The sequence below is a fragment of the Falco rusticolus genome, chromosome 6 (assembly GCF_015220075.1).
Source record: "Falco rusticolus isolate bFalRus1 chromosome 6, bFalRus1.pri, whole genome shotgun sequence".
Lineage (NCBI taxonomy): Eukaryota > Metazoa > Chordata > Aves > Falconiformes > Falconidae > Falco > Falco rusticolus.
In genome coordinates this window covers 36,772,830-36,793,860 of record NC_051192.1, presented here as the reverse complement: position 1 = coordinate 36,793,860, position 21,031 = coordinate 36,772,830, and the positions used below count along the sequence as shown (strand labels likewise).

The window sequence follows — 21,031 nt, the reverse complement described above, 5'->3', positions numbered from 1 at the left end:
CCAGAAATGACAGAATGATTTATTCTGTCATTTTCTTTCCCTTTGGAAGGCAGCTACAGTTCCTCTTTATTTCCAAGATGAATCTTTTCTCCATTTCCCCCCTTTAATCTGACACCATTAAATTTACGACTTACAGGGCATTATAACCTCACAGTATGTACACTATGATGTTAAATGGGAAGCCCTGGGAATGAAGCCAAGCTGCAGTGGAGCTCATGGATGTCAAACTCACAAGCATACCTTAGTTTGGCCTTGCGTAATTCACTCACTGGGTTTCTCTAATTTAAATGGAGCTATTTTCTTCTGGGAGAGCAGAAAAGTCACACATGTAAACTTACCAGGTGACATTAGTAACATTTATAGATAAGAATACAGCTTTGTCTTTCGCCCCAGCTGGCCAGAAATTGGAAAACAATGGCAGAATCATGGTTTTGGCCTTCACAAAACAGTGACCTTTTTATGTAGCCAAATGCAAAGGCCTTATCTCTGTAGCAGCAGTCATAACACAGACAGGACTACTGCAGAGATCTCCATCAGCATCATAAAAAATCTTATTCTTACAGACAGATTTACACACAAGCCTTTGCTGCCTGATTTGTACTATGTATGGCATCTGCTAAAGACCATTTTCCAAATCCAGATTTCAAGAGAAACTATTATACTCTCTTGAGAGAGAAAAGTCTTATAAAGGAAGGCTAGGAAAAAAAAATAGAAATAAAGCAGCTGGAGATACTTTCTGCACAATCTAATATGTCTGTGCCTCTATACAGTCTTCAAGACTTTTATAATGGTTCGACTGTCTGAGATAAATTTTTTGTTAGCATTAAGCTCAAAAGCTGCCACTGCACAGCAGCAAAATAGCAGGGACTGATTCTACCATTCTCTCCCAGGAACCAGTCGTAAAGGATGGGTGAACAGTGGGAACAGCCCAGGTTAGCTCCAAACATCAGAGGATGTTCCATAAGCCTCCCCTAGACAACAGTTAATTTTTCAAGTAGTACTCAGTCATGGCACTTTGATGATTTGTTAGAGCAGCAGCACCAAAACGTATAAAACATGAAAAGTAAACACAGTGGCTTGGCAAAACCAGCAGCCACGGAGCCGTGTCTGTATTACTCACCCCAACAGGCAGCCATGCTGTACTTCACTTTCCTACATTACTGCACATACTTGGCCAAGTATCCTTACAATCTTCACTTACATTTGGTTACCCTTTTTCCCATGGATGCTATATGCCATCTTTTGCTCTCTTTCAGCATTAAAAATTTGCAAGAAAATCAGCCGTATCCTATACATTCCTATGTGTACTCTCAACTAAAAATTTCCTCAGTGAACATGTAAATTTTTCAAAAGAACTGAGCTAGCTATTACAGGTGGTGTGAGTATTACATGTTAAAAAAATAGGGGTCTGGATGACACTTTACACACCTGCTGTGTGTTGAGAAAAATACTCCACATAAAACTGTCAATGCTAGTGTCAGTCTTCTGCACTTCAGACACCGTTTCTGATCTATCTGCTGCGATCCTCTTCAGAGGAGTTAACATCTGCCTTGCTACTACAGCCTTGCTAATGAAGAGAAGGTGAGAAAAAGTTACAGCAGTTCAAAGCTGTCATAGTGTTTCAGTAAAATTAACAACCTTGTTGATGTTTTCCATTTTAGCTGAGTTACAGGACAGCCTTGCCTAGAAAGAATTTTAAAATTACCATGCTTAAGCAGTGAGGCTCCAGTTAAATCCTTCCAGTCCAAGGGGCCTGGTAACTAGCACTGCAGAGACATAGAAAAGAAACCATGCAAGCCATGCACAGCCAAAATTCACAACCTAAGTCTCTTCATTTGAACAATAGCTTAAAATACTACTCATGAAGAAAAATAAACTTTACTGTATCTTCTTCCTCTCACTACCCACGGAATAGCACAACTGGAAGCAGACAAAGAAAGACTGCTGGAAGGATACTGGCTAATACTAATGGAAATAAAGTTTCAAACTCCAAAAAGGGAAATGTCCACTTCCATAGAATAATGAAGGAGAGATTTCCAGTGAGGTTTATCAGCTGCTGGATTTTTTTTCTTTTTTTTCTTTCTTTCTTCCTTCCTTCCTTTCTTTCTTTCCTTCTTTCTTTCTTTTTTCCCTTTTCCTGAGTTTTATGTGTACTCATTATGGATGATGTTTTTACAAATACACTCTTGATTAGACTGTATTGTGAATATTGATATCTTCTCTCATTCTTTTCTGAAACTATGCTACCAGCAAGTATAATTTTTGAGCACTGCGAAGCACTCAGCTGAAAGTGTCAGATGTTTCAAAACACTACATCGTTTCTGGTTAGGCACTGCACCCTGTATTCAATAAAACCTCAAGAGCATCTCCTGAGACTGCTAGAAATCAGAGGACAGATAGTAGGTCAGTTCCTGCTCTTAGGACATGCCAGACGGGTTTCTGTAACTGGTGATTTTAAAGAAGCCATGCTGCAGTCCTTTTACAACCAGCTGGCATCCTTCCTCTTCAATGCATGTCATGTTATGTGAACCCAGACAGCAAAGAATATAGCAATGCCCCTGGGATAATTACAGTTACTCATTAGCTCCACACTCCTACAGGTAAATTGGTGAATTTTGCACCATGATTTGCAGGTCCACAATCAGGTCATATCCACAGCACTGACTATTACTGCAAGATCAGTTATAAACGGAAGTAGATTGAGACATAAAAATTTTAGAGGTCTTTTTGATGCACATTAGGCTCTTCATAAACATGAGAAATTAATCCATCCATGAAAGAATATGTAGTACAAGTTCAAAGCATTATAGTCTGCTTTTTATCATTATGTAATTTAGCATGTAGACCACATCAAGATTTCCTTGACTGACAAAGTATACAATTTCCCATACACCACAGAAGATAAAAGTAGCAATTACTATGATCTAAACATACCTCTTTTTCTCCTTTTTTAAGTGCTCACATAAGCTCTTTGCACAGTAGCTCTGCTTGATAGGCTGACAGGCTTTCAACAACAGGTGAATTTTACAGCTGCATGACTCAGAAATAATTATGTTGGGATAAGGCTCTATATAGGCATTCAGTTTTTGTAGACATAAAAAAGAAACATTCAGCAGGTTAACTACAGTTGCATGGCTACAGAATGTGTAAAATGCCAATATTCTAAATAATTCTAGGTCTTCTTCTATCTGTACACAGGCATTTAGGTAAAAATATGAAGGCGGTCAGTAGACTTTCCAAACCTATCACTTCTTCAAACCTGGTTATATTTGGTAGGATGTCCTGTTATGCAATTATTCAGTCTTATCATGCCAGGACTTTCAACAGAACTCTTTATAAGGTTAAAGTCCAAAACAGAAGACATCCAACAGCATCAGAAAAGCACTGAAGTGTACCATCATTATTGTAATACATCTGCTATCATAGGCATATTCTAAATTACAGTTTAAATTACATGAACTTGAGATTTTCAGTAAACATTTCAGGATAAGGTTCTCAAAATGTTAGCTAAATCTAACCTTTTAAAATTTAAAATAGATACTATTTCAACCTGGAAAATTCAGGCCAATGTTGACTTTTCCAGCAAATCTATCAGTATGTGTTTTCTTTTGTCAACATTAAGTACTACTGAAGTCTAGGACTAACAAGAAAGAACTGGAGTTTATGAATGATCAACCAATGATGCATCACATAAGTGCCCTTTGTGCTGCAAAGACTATTTCCTCTACTGCTACTGTCATTTTGCAGTTATCTCCAGATTAAGTTTAGCATCTAGCAAGAAAAATGTAAAAATTTCCTTCAATTAATTAAACTCTGGATTCCTTGACTTAAAAGCAAGTCATGCACAAAACTGAGTATGATATCAATTCCTTGGAAGCCTATGATTTTCACTTGTGATGCCCTGAAGAGTATGGTTTAAATTGTCATTTACTACATTTATTAATAAATACATAAATACATTCCGTTTGAAAGAATGAAGTGATAAGGAACCCCTTGCACCTTCAAAGATATAGGAAAAAGGGATAAAACTAGTTTCATTTTTATGAATTTTCTAGATACAGATGCCACATTAAAAAGGCTAAAGGTTAATCCTTACTTTTGTAATGTGGTGCTAAAAACAATGAAAACTCATTATCAAAAAGATTTAACTTGGGCAATGAATCTGAGAAGATGACAGACAAGCAGTTAGGTAACAGGATAAAGAGCAGGATGGCTGGATGTCCGTAGCCCACCAAAGCTCTAGCACCACTACAAGACCACAACTACATGAAAGAGAACATACAGAGCTTTCTCTTAAATACAGCTTTCTGTATAAATATAGATACATACAGAGCTTTCTGTATAAATACAGCTCTTAAGATTATTTAGCATATACTGAACAAATGAATGTGCCAGTGACTGGCACTTAAGCTTAGGCTGAGTAAAAAATCACTTGAAAATTAGATAATAGATGCGTAATGGAAGATGGTAAGCAGTAGCTCAATGTATGACTTGGAGTACAAGAAACTGATTAAATGTATCTAAAGGGAAACTGATTGGATTCAAGTTCCTGAACAGTTAGACCATGGCATATAGGACACTGACAGTACACAGCATTCACTCCTGCTGTCTCCTGTACTTCCCTGAGAACAGAGACTCCTGTGTGAACTCTGTTAAGTATAGAAGACATTTCTCCCTCTGATGGTAAAAGCTACTGAAAGGATAGAAATGCTCCACAGATTTCATTGCAGAATTATTTTAATTTCACTGTTTCAAACACTATCAAGTTTACGTCACACCTGAAATAAAACAAGCTAAAGAAGAAACAACAGCCTGTTCCACTCAAGCAAATGCCTCAACTGCTGGGAAGCAAGATGCTGCGCTCAAGGCACAGGCTACTGGAAGGATTTGAACAGTAGAATAAGAATCTTTCAATGGGTAGAAAAAGAACAAACAGAGGTTTTGCTAACTGCCCGATAGCCTCTATGAGGATGACCATGTAGGGAACAAGTTATTTCTCATGCTTAGTCCAACCTGGGCTGATAAATCTACAAATCCTATTTACTCAGTCAGTAAAAAGAATTCCTAAAAACAGTTTAAGCACACATTACTCACTGCTGGTTTCTGAATTACCATCATAGTTTGACTCTGTGAAAGAAAGAACTAGCATCTACACTGCTGTGACCAGCAATGTGAGGTTCCCAAGGTATGGGTGTTTATCCTGTAAATCCCAAATATGCTCAGGTAGCACCCCAATGCATTTCACTACAAAGCCACATGCAGTCCCACAGGGAAGGTGACTGTGTGACAAACTGAAACTTGAAAATCTGTGCTAATTTTTTAACAGTTGCTAACTGAAATGAGATAGAAACAAGTGAAGTTTGTTTAGCTCCTTCCCTTGTATATTTTGACTGAATCACATGAACAAAAAATTTAAAGCCAAACATTTTGACTGAAACACATGAACAAAAAAATTTAAAGCTTCACAGAATAAGGTACAACTAAAGGTTTGCATTATAGAAGATTTTTTTCATTACAGAAATCCCACTAGTCACTTCTTCCACTACTAAAAAAAAAAAAAAAGTCCTAAAAAGCAAAAATCAGGGTGAGTTAACATTCACCCATCTATATTTAACCTAAGATCCAGATTTAACCTTTTAGCTTCATATTACCTTATCAAATTATATCATTTATGCCTCAAAAATTCTATGTCCAGCATTTTCCAGATTGGAGCCTGTAGGGGCTGAGGATGAGGGGCAGTGCAAGAAAAGGAACCAAACAAGCATTAGGGATCAAAATGCACCTTTCTTCCAGGTTCTCTGAATCAGACGATCTTCCAAGAACCTTCTCTGTACCTTACCTGCTAGTGGGATGTAGAGCAAAGAGCGTACTGAAAATACAGATGAGAATGCCAACCTGCACACACCTGAGCTCAGCAATGAGACTGAGCAGGGTGCCTGAAGGACCCCAAGGGTAAAACCACTTAAGTCTCCACTTTGAAGGCTGTTTCACAGCAGATTCTCTTCCTTTTGATACCACCAAATTCTAACTTCAGCAGCTATTTTCACAGGGGAAAAGGTACCCCTCCCCCCATATTCTCTATTAGCATTGAAAAAGAATGTCAGCCGGCGCTGGAAAGTAGTATCTTGTAAACTTCTTTCAGGAACTGGTCAGGAAAGCCATACAGCATACTGAGTGCACTAAAAGTATCACATTGGTAATACATATATAATACCGTAATATGTTCGGCCTTGTTACTCAACTATTTTTATTCCTGTTAAGCAAATCTAAAAAAAAAAATAAAAAAATCATTCTAATGTTGCTGTTTACTGTGAAAATTTGTTATTTCCAGTGCATACCAGCAACAATTCACGTTATAAAGAACATCTGACCACAAGATTTTTCACACCTCTGTATACAGCTTTTTCTTTCACTACAGGAAAGCATATTAAGCTTTTCAGATTAGAATTTATATCAGTTTCAAACACAGAAGAAAATCTCTGTCTATTGCCCAGATACAGCTCTGTCATCTACTGGCATCAGCAAAAGAACACACCTGCAACAGTCAGCAAGTCCTACTGCGTCTGAGACTCAGGTTTATCCAAAGGCACCTGTGCAAACCACTAGACTGCTTTTTCCTTTTTTTCGCTCTCTTTTTCTTTTCCTTTTTTTTGGGGGGGTGGTGGTGGTGGTGGTGTTTGTTTTTGTTTTTGTTTGGGGTTTTTTGCTTTAGGCAATGAACCTGGAAAATGGGAAAAACCTCTTCACTGAAACAAAAATTTTACCATAGGTGGCCTAGGTTTTCTAGGGTAAGCAAATTTTCCATAAAAAAACCTTAAATTTCAGGTACAGGTTCTTAAACACTACAGGACTATAGATCTTTTCAGAGTATTTCTCAGCCTTGTTGTTAGTTGACAAATGACAAGTGCTGAGCTTATTAGTGGCTCTGTTCAACAACATTCTGGTCTGGTTTTGCCCTAACTATCATGAAACCAGTGTCAGGATGCAGTTAACATATACTGACAAAGAAAGTGAGATGATAAACTAGGTCTGTTGCCACATTTAAGAAAAGGTTTGTTGAATCAGCTCTGGTCTTGGCTGAAATAAACTTTGTTTCTCATCTAGAAGTTGCCTTTATAAGAGTAACACTAATGCAAAACTGGTCTCTCAGCTGCAGCGCTGCTTTGTATTTGGGTCAGTGGACCTCCTGGACTAAAGCTCGATCACTGCTTAAGTCTAAGTGCTGGCATGCTGCAAAGCACCCTACAGCAACAATAGTCTCACCTGTCATCAGGTGTTGGTTTCAGAAGTATGGAGGATGAACTAATCTTAAAAGAAATTATTTTATTAATTAATAAAATAAGCAACACAAGATTTGCATTGTTTCTTCAATGGGATCCGCTGAGACAAGTTCTGCCCCAAGTGATATTATGGCAAAACTATTCCCATTCACTGTAGCCCTAACATTTCAACACTAAACTTTTCCTCCTTTAAGTTGCTAGAGAATTAACCTAATACAAAAGAGGACAAGGATGTGACTGTAGTTTAATGGGTCTGGATGTGCTCAAAGTGTTTAAGACATACTTTATAAAATATGAAATTATATTCTTCATCTAGTGTCATTTTATGATTTAAAAATGTAACACTTCTCCCTGTCATTCCCTTTTTTAATACAAGTTGACTTGCAAGACAACCACTCAGATACTGAGGCAAAGCTCAGAGAAAAGTTACTATAGGGAGAATAAAGAAACCATGACTGTTATATGATGCTAAATAAATATTAGCCATAGCCACAAATCATTCAGAAGTATTTGCTAATAAAATACTTCTGAAATTATTGCTTTTATTTTGTATTTCCAAGTATTTTCCAGAAAAGTATTTAAGCACATGCCTAACTTAAAGCACATGAGAAATCCCATTGATTTCAGTGGGCTTACTCACATCCCTTACGTCCCATACATTCTTAAGCACACTGCTGCATCTGGACTTTTTGCAATAATCAAATGAGAATAAACCAAACATATGTTCAGTGTAATCCATACTTTTCACTTAGAAATGTAGGCATAGTCATTTAATAGACATGAAAGCACTAGGCTTTTAGCCTTACAAAATGAAAAGGCTAGAGAAGATCAATTGGTTGTCATATTGTCACGTTTTGTGTGCATTACAAAACACTGACACCTTCTTATTGAGGAATAAAGTATTTATTTCTGTACATGTTAACGTCACCTGGACCCTGCCAAAATCAGAAGCCTAAGCTGATACACATACAGTAAGTGTCCTAAGGAAATGATTATATTTTCACTTTGCATTCACAGATAGGACTGATATGGACATCCTTGGAAATTTCATGAGTAATTCTAAGTTAAAATACAATATTAAAATAATTAGAAGTATAGCATTTAGAAGTTTGGTATTTTAAATGCTTGAACAAGTACCTTATCTTATAAGAAAAATCCATCTGCAGAGCTTGGAATGTGTCTTGTCAGATTTCAATGATTTCACATAAAGAAGCATTTTTAGGGAGAGGCAATACTTTTATTAGACTGGCTCATATGTTCCATATCTTATATTTACATGCATATATACAAACCTTTTCTTATGTGACTAAGCCTTTGTTGGGGCTCCAAAGAAGGCCTAAGTTGGCCCACTTCTCAGGCCTTGAAAAGAAGTTTTTGTACCTGCAAGTTTTTTCCATTTTTTTCTAGTGGTATTATCTGTTATAATACAATAGAAGTCACCTCTGATATCCCTATAGCATCAGAGCTACAACTTCATTATTAATACAGAATTCCATGCTCCCGGACCCCTAGAGCCCTCTGGGCAGAAGACAGTATCTACCTTGAAGGAAGTTTATCTAGCTTATGGAAGTAGCAATTTTCTCAAGTAGTTTTATCCCTAAAATTCCAGTGTGGAGCCTCTCTGGAGCCAGGAATACCAGTCATAACAAACTATATGGTAGTTACGTGTCAGTCCTTGTCAGTGCTCCAAGGACAGTATGTGACAACAGAATGTATTTCTTTTATTGGTTTCTGTTGTTATTAAACATGGCCCATAAAACGCCTTTCCATTTAAAACTCTGATACTGACTTTGTAACATCTTCCAGGAAACAGGTGGAGAGCTGACCCGGAGGAGATGTGACAGTGCCAGTGAGAGGAACAGTTCTGTTTGCTTGCCAGCCCCTCTCCTCATCCTATCTTGCAAGGTTACAGGCTATGGATGTTATTCTGTCCCGTTCTCTTGGATATTTTTTGAAGGGATCATGTATTTAGCATTCAAATCATAATTTTAATTAACTCACAAAGAAATGTACATTCTATTACATGTGTCAATACTTGTATCTTTGACCAATGCCAAAATGTATTATTCCTATTATATGCAATTCATACAAAACACAAATCAGCTCAGTTTATTCCATGTGTCAAAATGCATTATCTGCTTCTGAGTGCCCTCTGATTTGGTCTCTCCCATTTGGTAAATGGGAAAAATAAAACACATACACGACTACTAATGTAGAGTGGAAAAGCTACCTTCAGATTTAGCACTGGTGGATTATGGTATAGAAATTACAGAATGCTGAAGTGGTAAAGGGCAAAGAAATTAGAAAAACAGTATTTATGTGTTCACAGAGGTTGTCATGCCGTATGTAAAGATATTGCAGCAGGAAGAGAACAATGGTGATGTTTCTGCCTCAAATTCCTATTAGATTACAGGCAAGGCATTATGGTATTACACTTTATTTTTTATCTACTATAATTCAAAGTGGTTAATAATTTTGGATCATCAAGCCATCTATATCTCTGTGCCAATTACTGTGTCTATAGAAAGGGGGTAATAAAATACCTAAGCAACCTTCCAAAATGCTCTGAAATGTAACTTGGAAAAGACACACTGGTTCTCGTTTACTTCAGCTGACTTTCAAGTTACAACATTTTTCTTTCAATGATTGCTTTTAGTTAAAAGCAAATAATCACTCATTAAGGCAACTATATTTTGCTTGCTAGATGTGTAATTTCTTCAGAAGATACTCACTTACTGGTATTTAACATAGTTCACTGCTTTCATAACAGTGAAATATTTGTGCATACTGACAGCATTTCATGACCAGAAACTAGACTAGATAACTTCCAGAGGTCTCTTTCAACCATCACTAATTTGACAAGATGAATTGCCTGTACTATTCCAAGTCCTACAAATATTGGTATCACAGAAATAAGAACCGCAACCTGCTATGCGGTGATACAGAACAGTCTTCTAAAGTAAGATTTACATTTAAAACTCAGTAAAAGAGCTTAAACTATTTTTCATTTCATTGAAATGAGCTTCAGCCAGAGTTCCCAGGGTGCAAGCAGGCTGCCCACCCCGGAGCGGGGAAGACGAAATGCTGCAGGCGCAGGGCTCATGCATCAGAGAGGTAGCTACCACTGAAAACCGATCTGCAAGGGGTCAGATCTGACACCTTCACACGTTAAAACAAAACAAAAACGGGGAAACAACGCTGTCTGAAAAGGTTGCCAGGGATGTCCAGCTGCAAGCAGGACATAAATGCAAGTAACAGATATGATAGTCTGTATAATCTGATGAAAAACAAATAACTTACCAAGGGCACAATGAGGATGATTGTCCAAACATCATAAAAATGAAAACCTGTTCGTTCAGGTTTAGCCTCACATCTGCTAGCATCCTGTCCTACAGCACTGCAATCTATTGTTTAATTCTCGGCTAAAATGAAGTAATCTAAATATGCATGCTGTTACATAAAAGGGCCAGAGGATGAAATTACACCAGCTTCTAACAAGGCCCTTTGAAACCCTAAACTAGCAAGTTAGCTGCCAAATTATTTTTCTTCTACTACAGATTGAACAGCAAATAATGGCTATAAGAAGATAAAATAAAGAGTCTAGAACTGACGTTCTAAAAATCCTGTGTTTGCTATACCAAAGCACAACACAGGACTATTTAGGTGCTAAACATTTATCATCTTATTAACCATGTCCAAGACCAGTATTAAAAACTTTTGTCTCCCTTTTTGCTACACTCTTCATAAATAAAAGATCTATAGTTTCCTTCTCTCCCAACTTCAAAGATAAATAGAAGAATTTTTAACATGCATCTTTTGAAAAAAGTATTTTTTAGAATTTAGCAAAAATCAGCATATTTATTTCAAAGGATAGCAATAACAGTAGCAAAATTTAATGTGTTTTATTACCTTCTACATTGTTTTTCTTTTGTGCATATAAAGACTATGACAATCACAGTTATTAAAACTATGTTTTTACCTTGCCACATCTGTCTGTGTGAAACCAGTTTGTGTAGCTTTAAGTATTCTCTTACTTGATAAGTAGCAGCCTGCACTTGGTGACAGACATCACACAGGAACAAAAAAAAGACCATTTGGTTATTTTCCTCTATCTGTGAAATACCTGTCTTACTATTTTCTTCTTTTTCTTTCAGAATACTATAAATTGAACCTTTCTATTAATGAACAGAAGATTTCCTCTTATGCACAGATGCACAAGTATATTCTGCATCTGAATTGGAAAGAAAAATGAGAGTTGTGAGCTCTTTAGGACACACACCTGCCCCACAAGTACAGCACCATGATGAGCCCCAGCCCAGCCCGCTCCATGCCAGCTGGAGGAACCTGCTGGATCTCAGCTGCACCTGAAGAGTCCCAGCTCTACTCTGTGCTAGGTAGTAACCTGCATTATTTTCCTGCTGATCTTCAAGATACAGCTATTTACCTATGCAGTTGTGTGTAAAGACAGGAAACCCGAAGTATACTCCACCCTGATTCTCACTCTTTTTATCACTGTATGATTTAGATAAATAATAAACTCCACTCTGATTCTCACTCTTTTTATCACTGTATGATTTAGATATGTCTCAATTCCCGCACCTCTGCCACATGGGACTGGGAGTGAGAAGGCGAAGGAAAGTGGGCACAACAGGCTTCCCAGTACAGAGGCTCTGTGGTATGACAGGCAGGCAAGGACACTGGCTTCTGGTCAATCAGTGCAGAAGGATTTAAAATTTAGCAGGGGCAAGGAATTTACTGGACATAAAAATAGGAAAAATAAACAAATTACTGACATAATGCAATAAATAGTGTATATATTACATCTAATCAAGCTGGCATCTCAGAAAACACAGCAGCTGCTCAATTCAGTCAAATGCAATTCTTTAGAGGCTCAGAGAACAGGGGTGCACTTAGGTTTCTGAAGCAGCATGTAGTCCTGCAGTCACTGGTCTGAGACAAAAGTGGCAGAGTTTATTTCTTATGCCGCAGCTGGGATGCTGTGGAATTGCTCATAGCTACGATCATATGACTTTCACCTGACTGTAATATAGTTTAAGAATAGGAATCATAGAACTAATCATTTCTTATTAGTGTATTTTAAAAGAATAGAAGACAAGACTAAACAACAAAAACTTGAGTTAGAACAATAATAGTGATCTCAGAATTACAGAGCAGATTGTCAAAATAAAAGCTACACTACAGTCCATCATACTTCATGAGGACAACCCACTTGCAGAAACCAGCATAATTTCTTTTCTTTAAAATGAAACTTGAAAATTAATCTTGTTCACTGTCCAAAGGAACTGTGCCTAGCCTCCTTTCCCAAGGACAAAAGGCTCCTAACAGACTGCCGAGGGAAATTAATTCAATAAAGGAATCTCTCTATTCAGAAAACCCAACTGTCCATGAAACATGCCACCCAACCTTCTAACCAGAAAGCACCTTCTAACCCATCTTGGTTGCAAAGACAGGCAGTCTGTCAAGTAACTAAGGACTAGAGTATTTGGGGCAAGGTGCCAGCACAATTTTGAGCACAGGTCTTGCATTCATGCTTATTCACACAATCTAATACGCTCGCAGCAACAGCTAGATCCTTTGGCTCCTTGAATTTCCATGGTCTAAATCTTATGTACCCAGCTCCCAGAGAGGAATCCTGAAGCCGAATGAAGTATGTAGGCTCCTTGAACATGTCAAGAAACGGAAGTCCTGCATGATGAGCAGAAACTGCCTAGAGCTAACTAGTACAAAACACATTAACGGATACAAAACACCAGGGCAGCACAAGCAGAAGGGCTGTAGGATATACAGCTGATACTTTCCTAGAGCTTAAACCACCAAAGTCTTGGCTAAAGAATGCACCCTTCTTCCTGGCATCTCTAGCTCACAGTCCTGCCTTGTGACTTCAAAGAACTAAGCCAGAAACACTATTTTCTTTTTTAAAACCTGGCTATGAGAGGAGTTTAACCATGAAATAATAGTGAAAAGGCTTTTGAAGTGGAGAAATGAAAGTCCAGTATCTGCTTTAGTCAGACAGGCCTCACACTACAATTCCTTTCCCAGGACAGTGCCCAATGCCTGGGTGAGATCTTAGTACAGGTGCACACTTGGATGAAGAGCATGATGGAAGAGGACTCTTCCCACCCCTTCTGTTGAAGTTCTGCCACTGTTCATCAAAGAGTAACAAGAATAAATGCTTGTCTTGAATCACAGTTTTCTGTGACACTAACAATAGCATTAAGGACAGGAAATCCTATCTCCATATGCAACATGGCACAGGTTTCACCTCAATTTGTAATTTGCAAGGTTGTTCCCACATATTAGCATCAAGCTATGTAGTAACTATGAAAAATACTACAGAAAGCATACTACAATAAAGTAGTAAAATGGCTACTAAAGTATGCATATACCAGGCATCCAGTGGTGCAAAAACTTTTAACTGCAATGAAAACACAATTTTGCACTAAGCTATTTCCTATTAATAACCATACCATGTACACTGCACAGAATAATTGTTCCACAGACTATGAGAGAAGAACTTCTGTGTAATCTTTTATGACCTTTATAAAACTTTATTAAATTATGGAGCCATGTAGCTTTTACATGCTCTGAAGTCTTGGTTGGGAACAGTTTAAATACATACATAGGCACGGCTGTCCCAAGCAGTGCCATCATAGTGACTTAAGACACTGTCAAGACTTTCCAGTTCTGTACCATTTTAAATCAGTAATAAAACTCTAGTCCAAGATAAAGTCTCAGATAGGAGCTATCCAGTCAGGAGCAAAGCACTTATTAAATAAAATTACCGACATTTTTAAAACACATGCAACTCTTCTCAGTTCCTTGCACTTGGGTTACCTATAAAAGTCTCTGCTATAAAAAAAGATATTAATACTAGTTTATTACATGGATAACCTCTTCCAACGTGTCAGAAATAAAAATATGAAATCCCTTTATTCGTCTTGAGTACACTGAACCCAAGCTGAGACCTGTGGGGATCATGGTACTCACACAATCTGCCAGTACTGTGGAAGCTAGAAATTAAGATGTTAAAAACAGTGCCAATACTTTTGGATGGCGAGCCCAGCCAACTTTAAATTTGATCAGAGAACGCTGTCTCCTCAGAACTGCAGCATGGTGGTAAGGAAGTCTGGAGACCACATCCTTAAAGGAAAGGAAAAATTAGAAAGGAAAAAGGAGAAGAAACGTTCACCCTGTTTTTCCCAGCTATTTCATGAATGACAAGGGGAATCTCCCTCTGACATGCGACAGGGAGCCATACTGCCAATTCTCACAATTCCCTTGAAATCCAAGACAGTCCTGAAACAATTTACATCGTCTGCCACAGTCTGACCATCTGAAATGTCTCATTGGCATTTGCTTGCTCTCGCTTTGGCAAAACTATGGATATACATTTTGATACAATTATTTGAACAAGGCATACCATTGTGCAAGTTTTTAACATTTTATTCTTCCAGTGTACCTTAATTCCATCCATCAGCTCTCCGACAATTCTAGTTCTGAAAAATGCTATACAACTATGATCTTTTACCTTTCAACAGGTTAAAAAGATTAAAACCCCTCACTTTATGTATGAACTAAGACAAGGTTTGAATCTAGTAGCTCAGAAGCTTTCCCCTGTTTTTACTATAATTCTCAAACCTGAAGCAAAATCCCTTCAAACACAGCTTGAACAAAGTGCAATTTATGCAGTTGAGTTTAGCAACATTTGCACTTACTGACTGTTCACTTGGATCCTGAGAGTCTTCCATGGAGGTTATTCACTTTTCTTTTCCCCCTCAGGCAGAAATTCTCTTCCCTCCAATTTACAGCTCAATACTCTAAAAAGAAGAAAAAAAATGAACATATTAGTCTGCGGTTCCATTTTCAAGGCAAACCTGCAACATACACCCTAACTGAGGCTGTGGTTTCACTAAAATCTGCAGCAAAGTTCCCATTGACTTCTATGGAGCCTAATTTCATATAAAATGTTTCAACACCTCCGGTATTATTTCGGTAAGCTATCTAAAATACACCAACAGAAACAAGAATACACTTAAGTAATAATTATTCAACTCCTGCAATAAAAAATAGTTATGAAAACAAACCAATAAAAAAGCTAAAAAGCTAGAATATTTAATACAGGCAGCTGTTTAAGTAGACAACGCAAGATAACCCTTGGGAGGGCACATTAGAAAAACAATTATGGAACTTTGAACAAAACTGCTTAATACACATTTAATGATAACCTCTTAGTCATTAAGTGTCTGGCAGAAAAAGGTTACTATGCAATTATCAGCATGAAGTCCCCTCTCTAAGGTCCATTAAATTCCTTTAGGATTAAATAAAATACACAAAGTGGTTTATAACAAGCAGCTCCCTACAAAGTGCTAAATGGCAGACATTACCCTAATTATGTGCTATGTCTCTATGCCTTCTCTCATAGGGTGAATCACTCTCATCAAATATTGAGATCTTCAATAAGAAAAGTCCATTTTCTAATAGTTCTGCATACAAATTATTATGGTAACCTTAACTATAAAGCCACACATTTATATTATAATCTCCATTCTCAGAAAAGATCCGCTTTGGAGTTATGCAAGTTTGCATAATTTAGAACAAAACAAGTGTCAGGGATATTTCATATATGCAATAATCATAATATTTGTAGCTAATGTTACATTTAAAAGAAAACAAAATATGTAACAGTATGTAAACACAAAAATTAAGGAACACAAACAACCTGGATTTGTTTATCAATATTACCTGGATTTGTTTATCAACAAGGCACCCTAAATAAACATGACCTGGGAGTATGCCCAATAACATAAACACATTATGGATCTTTGTTTTAAATTCTGACCAGCAAACACTGACACTTCATGCTACCTCTACCCTGTCCCAAGGTAACCACCACTTATCTGAGGTTAAACAATGTGTAGCTCTGTTGGCACTTGCAGAACACTCAAAGGAACCGGAGCCACAGCCCATCGCACCCACACATTCCCACCCACCGCCCTACCTTGTAATGTGAATACCTCCTTAGTCTGAAGTGCCACTTACTTGCCATTATCTCCATTTACTGCCTAAAATGCAACTCCCAAAATTTCTTTGTCTTTTGTACCAAGTATTTCCTAGAACATACACACGTGCACAATGACACCCCCGGTCTACTTTTTTCCCAATTCTTACCTGGATGATACTCTTCTGTTTTCCTTCCCTCTAACTTTCAAAAATATTTTTATTCACATTTCATTAATTTTTACCATGATGTTATATGAGGAAAAGACCAATGCCAGCAAATCATGTTGCATGTATTTCAACTTATCAGAAAGCTGAAAATAATTCTTGTTTTTCAAAATGGTTTCAGTCTCCCGTTGATTTAAAAGATGTGTAGACATGGTGCTTAGGGACACAGTTTAGTGGGACTTGGCAGTGTTTGGCTTACAGTTGGACTCAATGATCTTAATGGTCTTTTCCAACTTAGATGATTCTATTATTTCAGAGGGAGCCAAGACACTGACATCTTCACCCATGATGCCTTCACCAAAACAGTAACCACCACCCATGGCTTTTTGGTCAATGTGGTGCACACACCCTTGTATTTTTAAAATTCTTCTGCTATTTTTGTCCAATGGGGACAAAAGGTGAATTGAAAGGCTTCTTTAAAACACCCATTACAGGCAAATTTCAGAGAGAAGCCTATGAAGAACAGTGGGTGTTTTGAGGGAAAGCAATTCTGCATGGCAGCTCCTGTGGCAGCCTCTGCCGAAGAAGGCAATTCCAAAGACAAAGGCAAATTTTCACAACCGATCCTAACATATTCCATGAATAACTTAAACACAAAATCTGCTTTAATTTAATTAAGAGTTTGAAGTGTGAGCATGTTACTGCATTACTAAGACTGCCTGCAGAAAGAAATGGTCAAGCACTCAGTAGTAAAACACAAGATTCAGAACAAATTGACAAGTTTCTAGGTTTACTGACTGAAAGTCAATGCCTGGCTTGCATTCAAACATTAAGTGCTCTAAATCTGTCAGATCCCTCACTTTCTGTGTGAAACTCAACTACAAATCAACTACGGAGCCACACCGTAACAGACAGACCCATATTCGTGTTTCTTTTCATATTGATCATGATCTTAATCAACGCACACTGGAATCAACAGATGGATGTCACGTTTTTCCTTAAAAATTTAAGAGTATCAATATTTTAAATACATCCTGACCATGTAAGTCCAACATAATTTTACTGTTAAAAATTCTCTGTGACTCACCCACAATATGTGTGTTGTGTCCCAAAATTCAGGTGGATATATCCACTGGAATGCATCATTAAATATGCCACTTGTATTAGTCGTCTTCTAAAAAACACGGTCCTTCACAAATTTTTAAACTTACTCTACTGAATTGCAAGACAAAGACAAGCTTGTTTTAATCTTTGCAGAAATACGCAATGCGTTAAATATATCCTTTGCACGAACATGCTGAATTATAATAGTTTCTAGGGCTCTGTTTTTCATCTTCACACTGCTTCAAAATTCGAATACTCTTACTGGAGCTTTTTAAAATAAAATTCAGAATTAATACTTTATCCACGTTCTACCTATCAACAGATAAATTCTGCTACATTTTGAGCCTAGTTAAAGCAGCTGATTATAACCAACTGCTAACACAATGATTTTTATAATGGTAGTTATGCCAATTGCACTTAGACCAAATCCTTTAGGGTTTAGTTTTATAAATTTGTAAAAGAGGAGAAAAACCATTAGAGAAGTCAGTGATTTAAATAAGACCAACATTACTCCCTAATAAAGATATAAAATTAAAGGATAATAGTAACCTCGTGCTGTTTTATGAGGCAGTAATCCAGTTACCAATTCAACCTTGTAGTTTATTCCATCAAGAGAACCAGATTAAAAACAGAGGGAGGGAGGGCACTCTTATCCCTATTATATTGCAAGTGTTTCTAACTGGGTTTAAATATTTTTAAAACTGTTGTTAAAAGTCTTCAACTCACAGACAAGCCAGAATGAAGAAAAATGCCTGTTTCTGCTCTTGATCCAGTCCTCACAGATGTGGCTTTAAAACTGATGAAGTGTTTTATGCTCTCAGATAAAAATTTTACCTTTCTAAGAAATGTCTTAATTAGGAGGAATCCTGACTTTCCTCATCAACAAATGCATTTAAATCTAATGTTTTATTTATTTATTTTTATCTGGGGGAATAAAACACTTCATCAAATTTAAACTGCAACTTCCAGGACTCGGCCATGAGGAGAAACATGTGTTTCCTCCCAGAGATATACCCGTAGGTTCAAAAAAAAACCACACCTCACAACAACCTACTTGAGGATCTGCTCCATACTGCTTTGTAAATGACTGAAAATGTAAGACAGGAAGGACATGATGCCTTCCCTCACAATGATTTCTTCAGAAAATGAAGATTGGAACAAATAAACTGACTGAGGCAGCTTCACTTTCTGTAGGATGACTAATAACATCCTGTCCTGCAGCTTTCACAATCTCAAGACAGAATGTGAAGCTTGGGGATCCACAGGTAAAAAACAGCCTTAAAGCACTTAATGTTTTCCAAGAGTATTTCAGAGGCTGTTTCAGGCCCTCCAATCAGCCACATGGAGAGGTGGAGCTCCAAGAATAATCCATCATCTGGAAGAAGGGTTTAGCCATCAGACAAAAATTTTCCTCCCTTTCACTTCAACCCAAAAACTTAGAAAGAAATTCCTCTCTTTGGTCCACTAGGAGTTCATTTTCTTAAATGAAATTATGGGAGGGTGGTCCTCTGTTTTCACCACAACAATTTTTTTCATTATAAGCCCCTTGAGCACATTGTCAGGTTCTTTTTATTCCATCTCATCTGAAGAGCAGTTACGTCTACTGCGGTTGTATCATGGTGATGCTCTGGTAGTATAATACAGGAGCTGCAGCATCCCAGTCAAATTTACGATATTGTTTTTTACATTTTGAAATGTGCCCATAAGAAGCCCAGAGAATAAACAGAACGGACGCTGCTGTGGTTAACACAATTGAATCATAGCCACATAGGAGAAGTAATTTCTATCACAGCCACAGGTTCAGAGTCAAAACATTAAGTGAGAAGTGATCACAAGTAGAGCAATTTCTCATTTTCTGGTGCTCTGCTTCAAAACACTGTGACAGAAGAAGTACTCAGTGCTTGGAACTGCAACTGATTGTATGCAGGATGTGCAGCAGTAAGGTGCCAACAAATGAGGACAGGCGCCAGGGCCAGGACTCCCCCAGCCTCACCAGAACATCAGGAGAGTGAAGCACAATTTAGGCACTGCCAACGGTTATGCAAGGCAGGTAATGAGAAAATTAATTGCTCTAGGCCCAAGTGCAAGGAACTAGTGCATATGCACTGCAGTCTCACTAAATCGGATTATTTCATGCTAGTTATTTGATGAAACTCACTTATTTGAAGGAAGAGAAGAGCGGGTACATGCAGTAACAAAAAGGTACCGTCCAACATTCAGTCATTTCTTACTTCGGATTCTTCCAGTTGTCTGCATGCATATCACATGCAGTCTGATGTGAAAAAGATAAAATATAACCTAAATTAAAAGAAAAAAAAATGCTGATTTGTTAGATTTTCAGCTTAGCCTGTATCTACAGCCCCAAACTATATTTTGGACAGTAAAAACATACGGCTTTGTCTGACCCCAACAGTATCGTATTTGAAAAAGAAGAAAGATCCATGCCCCAGGTGAGGAAGGAGATTGATGCGCTTTATAACCTAGCTTTCTTCAAAACTCAAGTGAAACTATTAGCAGGCAAGTCAATAAGAAAAACATAGTAATTTAACACTTTTAAAAAAAAATTATAATCACAGGCCTTTGCAGAAACTGAAGATCACTGTGCTTTGTTAAAAAAAGAAAACTCAGCTCAACATAATCTCAGAAAAGCTATTGCTAGATATATTTCTAACTAATTTTAGAACTAATTTATATATATTTATATCAACCAATTTTTAGCTTCTTTGGCTTTTGTGTTTTCTTGAAAGGAGTGTCAACCCCAATAAAAACAATTTGTCTTCAGAGGAAAAACCAATAAGAAACTATCTTTACCTAATTTCAAGGAAGAGCAAATGACTAACAAATTTTAAATAACATAAACATAATAAACATAATAAAAAAGGCAAGAAAGCCATAGTGTCAAGTATGACCTTGTCAGGGACAGGTACTGCTTTCCTGAGAAAAACTGGCCAGTGGAGAGAAATACACAAAATTGCTATATTTATTTTAGCTCTCAAACTTTTTTTGTTTTGTTTTTTTTTTCATTTCTTTTAGTCAGAATGATTTCTGCAGGAACTAGAAGCGGCTTGGGAATCTTGCATGCGTATTTAGGCTTTGCTGAGATAACTGGTCAACCTCCTGATATCAAGACAGGTGAAATGAGCCTCCTGAAAAAAACATATTGTATTATGGAAACAAATCTTGCTCCACAGACTAGAGATTTAAGGGGAGTATGGAATACCCGTCTTTCCCTTCTTTCTCTTCTAATAGTTTTTTTTTTTCCCCTCAGGCCCTCATCTCTAGAGTGTTAGATATGGTTCTCTTTGGATCAGTTTAGTTTCAGCCCAATTTTAGCTTGTTCAGGATGAGAATTTTACTCTTAGAGAAGTTTTAGAGCTTTCTGGAACCCTTTGTAGCACATCCAGGACCCACTTCTCCATCTGTCAGTGACCTCCAAAACACTAAGCTCCTTCCTTACCCAG

At 37.4% G+C, this 21,031-nt stretch overlaps 1 protein-coding gene across 10 annotated transcripts in view; it reads right to left on the bottom strand.

Annotated features, from left to right (window-relative positions):
- Positions 1-21,031, bottom strand: part of EYA4 (EYA transcriptional coactivator and phosphatase 4) — a 158,260-nt gene that overhangs the window by 124,793 nt on the left and 12,436 nt on the right. For 9 of the 10 annotated variants that reach the window (XM_037392950.1, XM_037392959.1, XM_037392951.1 and 6 more), the window contains exon 2: positions 15,017-15,118. In XM_037392950.1, coding sequence (XP_037248847.1) covers positions 15,017-15,049 — 33 coding nt within the window. In that variant the 5' untranslated portion in view covers positions 15,050-15,118. Of the gene's footprint in view, positions 1-15,016; positions 15,119-21,031 lie in introns of those variants that run through there. The other variant, XM_037392958.1, reaches the window with a different exon arrangement.